Source organism: Copidosoma floridanum, unplaced genomic scaffold (assembly GCF_036245765.1).
Source record: "Copidosoma floridanum isolate Cflo_tuat_1 unplaced genomic scaffold, Cflo_Japanese_pri ptg000013l, whole genome shotgun sequence".
Classification (NCBI taxonomy): domain Eukaryota; kingdom Metazoa; phylum Arthropoda; class Insecta; order Hymenoptera; family Encyrtidae; genus Copidosoma; species Copidosoma floridanum.
The window spans coordinates 7,900,408-7,907,624 of NW_028321890.1; the positions used below are offsets into that span (position 1 = coordinate 7,900,408).

The 7,217-nt window shown below is 35.1% G+C and overlaps 1 protein-coding gene across 1 annotated transcript in view; it reads right to left on the reverse strand.

Annotated features, from left to right (window-relative positions):
• The window catches only part of kl-3 (dynein heavy chain 8, axonemal kl-3), a 1,186,420-nt gene that overhangs the window by 115,703 nt on the left and 1,063,500 nt on the right, over window positions 1-7,217 (reverse strand). Inside the window, exon 57 of the mRNA XM_089590651.1 lies at window positions 1,658-1,847. Within this exon, the coding sequence (XP_089446777.1) occupies window positions 1,658-1,847 (190 nt within the window). The remainder of the gene's footprint in view (window positions 1-1,657; window positions 1,848-7,217) is intronic.

Genomic DNA, 7,217 nt, shown 5'->3' on the forward strand with positions numbered 1-7,217 from the left:
CTATCATATTTTATTTTCAGACACTCGCTTTTTATTAATTATTTATATATATATTAATTATATATAAACAATTGGGCTAGAGAAAGTAAGGCACTTTTACTACATCATACTATAATTAATAAAGTAAAGTTCTTTCAAGTGGCAATTGTTTAAAAAAACTGTAAAAATAAAAAGCCTTATTATTTTCCCATTTCTTCTTTCTCCACGTGTACTGCCGTCTAACGGAACAAAAATGTAAGTGCCATGAGAGACAAACTGGGAAAATCAAGGAAAACTAACTGTTAGTGTTTTTAAAAATCAATGATAATTTCAGTATTGGACTACGAAAAAACTTTTTTTTATAAAAATATGATGTAACTATCCTATTTTTAACACAAGAAAAGCGATTTACCGATGGAAACTATGAAAATCTGTACTTACTCTTTTAACTCAGCGCAATTTCCTGGTAAAAAGGAGGTAAGGGTAAAAATTCAGCTTATTCCATGGGGCTTACCCTTCTTCTACTTTGAAATCCAAGGTGGTGCTCATCGACTTTACAACGTAAGAAAAGGACAAGTGCACTAAGAATGTTTGCCTGGCGCGATTTCCATATTTTGTGTCCCTTACCCTTTTTTTTTTTTTGTCAGTGACGAAAATTATGATCAATTATTACAATTTCCGTTAAATTATTACTAAATCACGTTATAAAATATTTAATTTGTTGATATACTATTAGACACAGGATTGTTTGCATGGCAAATCGATTGGTATAGATAACTCATTTTTAAGAAAACTGTCATTTATACCTTTTTTTCCGTTAGACGGCAGTGTAGGTCTAGTACGAAAGGATATCTTTAATAAGCAACTTAATACATTTTTATCCTCCATTTACTGCTCAAAACATTATTTTTCATTCAGGTCTGCAATTCTAATACAGTCCCACTTTTACTTTTGCACTGATACTACAAAAAAACACTACATCTCATGAACACCACCACGCAATGATAAAATAAGTGGGAAAGGGAGGAAACTAGATGTTGAACAGCTTATTTTTCTATTTTCTCCATTCTCAAATGGTCCTGTCCTAAAAATGAGAACCACGTGATAATTTAAGAGCCCTATTTAGCTAGGGACCCTTCATTGTTTTTTGACCTCTTTTCCTCTAACAGAATGGCTGGAGATGAAATACTCACCCTTTGATTCACAGCTACTATCAGAATGTGACTTCAAAAGTGTCGGGAAATTGCTTACCCTTACTATTTATGTGCTGCCATATTTCCAAGTTTTTCTATAAATAATACTTATTTTTATAATTCCTTTTGTCATGTTAGACCAGAAAAAAAGTTTTTTTTGACATGTAACAAATTAAGCTGAGTAAACTCTAGAAAACTGCAATTACTAGTTACTGTTTTCTGCATACTATTATAAGGTCTAGTAATTTTTTTGTTAACAAGCTTTTTTTGGCTCGCATGCATTATACTAATAGTTCTACACCTAACAGTAAATACTAAATACCTATAAGCCTCTCATAATTTTGACATCGTTTTATCTATTTAAAAGAAAAAGTATTACAAAATTTTTTTTAAATGTTATGGTGAGTGACAAGCGCATTGCTTTTAATAATTTGTTATTAAGAATATTAAGCCAAATTCAAAAAAATAAGAGCTGCACTTCTTACCTTGTGGATTAAAAAATCCTGTCATCGAAAACTTAGCTGGTCTTCCATGCGAAATCCATTGAGAAAGTTGCTGATTACGTTCAATCAATTCAGTAAACCAAAATCCAAGAGTTGTTGATTCCCAAGATCTAGCCTTCCAAACACTTGGTACGCGCGCATCATATATATTATCCAATGCATCTTTTAATTGCTAAAATGTAAATGAAAGAAAAAAAGGGAAAAAAACAATCAATAATGAGTTATAGTGGTAAAGTGGTAAACCCTATACTATATAGAAGCTGCAGATAGTTGTCTATCTTAGAATCAGAAAATAAATGTATTAAATACATGTCAGCGTGGTAATAATTCATGAAGAAAGTAAACAGCTCGACTTTAAGTACATTACGAATTAAAAAACATCTTTGTTGTTAGTTTCCTTAGGTTATACTTGTATAGGTGGGTTATGTGCTGGAGTAAATCAACGATTTTAGAATTCTGACCTTTAGCAAATATGTGATATAAGTGTACTTTTTTCATTTTACCCCTCCTCTTCCCATTCCATCCCACCATACTGTACCAGTTCTATTCATACAGCACCAAGCCACACTACGCTACTACAGCACATATTTTTTATTTTGTTACATTTTTTTTTTTTTTAAATATAGCTGATTTAAAAAAAAAAAAAAAAAACTGCGCGAGGGGTCTCGAGACCCCAGACAAAAAAAATATACTTTATATGTGTGGCAAAGAAGCTTTATCCAACATTGACAGCAATGATTTTAGTAAAGTGAGCTGACACACTTATATGCATGCCAAACGATACACATATATGTTTCAAATATCCAACAATTTATTGGCAAATGTGTAAGGAAGAATTATGTTCTAAAATAAAATAAATAATATAATAAGAAATGTACAAAATCAATAAATGACAGATAGTATATAACAATATACACGGTACATGCAGCTGCCTGAGCAGAAGTTGTAGGCAATCCATAGCCTACTAAGGCTGCCTTAATTGACGTAACCTAACCACCCTCCAATTTATAAATATGTATACATATATGTCCATATAAAAACACACATTGTATTATAATTAAACAAAAGTCATGCTTTATTTCGAACGTTAATTTCTTCATAAATCAACTTTTATATAAATGAAGATGAAAATGTAACCTAAAAAATGTTACTCGGCGCAGATTGCAAATTAACATCATATGTATATTATTTGTGTCAGTTAACTCTAAAATAATTTTAAGAAACAACCAAGTAATAAATACAAATAAAGTGCTCATACTGCAGTTTACCTTTTTTTATACAAAAAAATTGTCTCAGTTGATTGACCGATGAACTTGACTTAATAGCAGACACTGAATTACAGTGTACAAAATGTTGCATATAGAAAATTTGCAATCTAAATACGGTTTTCAAATAGTTTTTATCGCAATTTTTTAAGCAACAACAATCGTTTCTAAAATCAGTACTTTGAGAAACTTCGTTTAGTAAACAACAAATTTAATGTCGACTGATTTTGTTAGTCTCATTTTTATTGCAATACTTATTAACTATTTAAATAGGACTTAATATCTACACCTCGTACGAAGACCAGTACAGTTCAGATTTTCGTATTTCAAATAACATTGAAAAATCTGAGCTGTGCTGGTCTTCATACGAGGCGTCGATAAGATAACTTGTCACTTGTTTACCTACATATAGTTTTATGCTGCAATTAATACTGCAAGTAGAGCTGATATAACTATTTATATGTATAATTTGCAAAGTAAGATAAAGATAGAATGTAGACTGCCTCACAAAATAGTGAAGCGACCAACTTTCATTTCTGCTCGGGTACATGTATAAATATATTTAAATGTTGAATTTACGAATTTGACTAAATATCAGAGAGGCCTTCGAGATGGCAAAACTCGATTGCTTCTGAGCTCATATGACCAGCTCCAAATACAGTAGCAGCGCAGCAGCAGGGGCTTTATTCTGAGAAAGTCAGAAGGTGCATTTTTCACTGTTTGCGCATGCGCAGAAACCAATAATTGACTTCTCCACATGTGCAGATAACCAAAATATTTTCAAAAGTGCACGCTTGACTTTTTCAGGTTAACTTAACATATCGTGTTATTCAACTTGACTCTTTTCTTTCTACATTCTTCACCTTTATATATTTCAATAGTTCGTTGCTTTAAGACTATATACAGTATTTATTTTCTCCGGTATAAATTTGACCTTTCCAATTTTGTGAATATTAACTGTGTTTTCTTGGCCTGTGAGTGACATTAAAAGTTGTTATTTTTATGCTGTTTAATTTTATTGTGTTTTATTGTGTTTTCCCAATCACCCTATCCGAGCCTAGTGTGTGCTAACGCATACGCCTCGTACACTATTCAAGATATTTAATTACTTCTTGTTACGGCGTGGTTCGTATCTTATTCTAAATTTAAGTGATCTTTTACAGTTTATTAAATAATTTAATAACGTCTGTTTCTTATTTAAGGCTGATGGCTCGTCATATGCTAATTACGTGGCTGCACTGTCAATTAGGCAATGGAACTGAGCCAATACAATGGCACATGGTGCGATTTCTGGTTGCGTAAGCTGCTCTGCTGCTGCCTCTCTTTCTTCTTACTTCGAAAGCCATGCTGTGTGAACGTAAAGACGTGCCTTCCGCTATCATTGAATTCATACACATTAGAGTAGTGCCGAGAAAATCTAGCCTTGGTTACATTAGTGTACATTGTCGTTACGCCAAGTTCTTTTCCTTGTTGCTGCTGGGTGCCATCGTTCATACGAACACTCACACACACATACACACAATCTTGATTGTGGCCATTATGTGCACTCGTTCATACGCGCATACACACACACGCGCACATATACATATAAACTCTTCGTTCTGTTTCGCTATTGCTGAAGTGTTACTGCTCCTACGTACACAAACGTAAACACGCACAACTGCTGTTACTACGTCTTACTGATTTATCAAATATACATGCCCACGTCTTGTCTTGTTGTTTTATCGTCACTACATAGTTTTCCTAAGCTACATAATTATCCTGGTATGTAAGGTACATGGGCTCCAAGTTTATGCACCATCACACGCAAGCAGAGAAGCTGCCTCGTACCCACCACACAGAAAGACTTGTAAATTCTCGTACTGCTGGTCCAGTGCTCAGCACTACAGCTTCAGCAGATAAAGCCAACCACCTAAACAATAGTAAGTGAAAATTTTTTCAAGCCAACCACCTTGAGTAAGTCACCCCTTACGAATCGCCATACCTGGCAACAGTGACGGTACTGATATATGAGACGAAGGTTGTCAGGTGCTTCTTGCTCGTCAAAAAGCCTGTTAACCTATATAATAAATTTTATCGTCAATACGAGGAAATTCAAAGCAATTGAACAGCTCTCGACTTCTTATTTTAAAAGTAGGATGAGGCTCCTTCAAGATTATTCGGACAAATTTAAAAGCAACAATATAGAGCTCTATACGTGGGCAGATGACTTACGAAGTCAATCTGATCTTAAGGGCAAGGTGATCAGAAAATCCACGATGCTTTTATAGAACACGTGGCTCTTCTTTAAAAGTGCTTAGTGCGTATTGAGAGGACTACATCTATATGAAAGAGAGATCTACAAAAAAAGGCCTGCTACTCATTTACAACTGAAAATGGTCAAATCACGCATGCTTAGCGGAGATCAACAAGATTGGCAGAGCTTTTCTGACAAATTTAGGTTCTTGGTAATAGTTGACTCAATAATTATGCCAGTGATAAAGTTTCAGAAACTAATAAACTCGCTCACTGGTGAACTAACTAGCCTTCTATGTGGCATAAAAGTAGAAGGTGATAATTTGAGCACGGCTTGGCAGCTGCTAGTGCCCAATAAAGAATCCGCTACACATGTAAATCAGCTACTGTCAACACTAATGAGAGTCTCCAACGCTCTCGTGCCTAAATTAGTCAACTGTACTTTACTGCTGCATCATCAGCAAGCTATCACTAGATACTTAAGGACTTTCGTTTTACGTAACGTTTAAGGTACAATCTCACTGAAATTTCATCAGAATGCTCGTAATGACTTAAAAAAGTCACGTATAAAATTAGAGACCGTTTCACAACACTGATTTTTTAGATATTAAATGTTGGAAAAACTTTAACTTAACACATTACCTTATGGAGGAGTCACAGAGAAATGGAATTTATTAGAAAGCAGTATGTAGAATTTTTCAATTATTTTTTACATGACGCAATACCATAAAACTGGTATTATAATCAATTTTCTGAGAGATCGACAAATTATTTTTGCAATTAAATAAAAAAACAATGTTAGACGCCTATGAGCAGGTATATAAATGAATGCAAAACAGTTGCTGGCGCTGCCACATGCTCGCTCTCCCCTCACTGCACTCTCTACATTTCCCCTCTTACTGTAATGAACGTCCTTAACTCAACTGGGCTAAGGAATGTGAGTCAAAAGAGAGCACCCTTACTACATACCAAGCTCTCTAGTTGTTATTCAAGACCAGAATCTGCACCCTGGATTGGCTTGATAGCAGCGTGAAGAAAACTAGAGCTACTTTATTAACCGTGGGCAGCACACTAAAAGAAAAAGGCAAATGTTTTGGAAAGCAGTTTATTTTCGTTTTTTCTTTGACATCTCGGAAGCCTACACCTACGCAGTAGTTGATCAAGGGTACTAAGGCAAAGTGTCTTCTTTTCTCAGTGGCTCATTACACTGGTTTCATTAAACAGCTTATGAAAAAATCGGTGCTGGAGCAATGAGCCTTTGTTCAGAGCTGCAGACTCTGCTTCAACTGCCTGGAACTGTCTCACCCCATAAGGAAATACCCCTTCAGATGCTCGTGTTGCACATTTCCGAGTAAGCATCACACTGCCTTACATATAGATTAAGCAGAGCAGCCACTGTCTTCAATATCACGAAGACCATGACCCACCTAGACTAAAGATAAGTATCTGACTTTCTTGGAGTCCACGAAACACATAGCTGTTTAAACTACTTTTACTAGCAGCAATAAGCTGTTATCTACAGCTATCAAATTGCTGACATTAAGTACTGGTGCAACTTATCAACCTAAGGCACTTTTTTTATTATGATCAGAAAAGTTTTATCTCTCTGACTGTCAGACCAATGGCCCTTTATATATTAATAACGCGACTGCTCTGTTGATTATGCAAAAGAGCTGTGCCAATAAAATACTAATGGGTAGCTCCCTGCTCAAGCTTGCTGGCTGTGGGAGCTGCTCTCTCTCCTTCTAAGTTTGTCAGCTGAACAGTGCTGATGTCGAAACGGGCCCCCACTAGTAAGGCCTTTTTTACATAGGAGTAGTGGCAAGAAAAATTGGTGTTACAATAAAGTTTAATTACAACTTTAACTGCTGGTGGGATGTATCTCCTGCATGTTACTTCGCTCCGCATTTTCACCTGACTCAACCACGTGTGCTCAGCCATGGCTAGCACCCCTTCACTATCCACGTTATAACAAAGTGTTAGAAGAATTCTTGCATTTAGTTAAGTAAAAATTATATTATTAGTTTTAATCTTAATTTAAT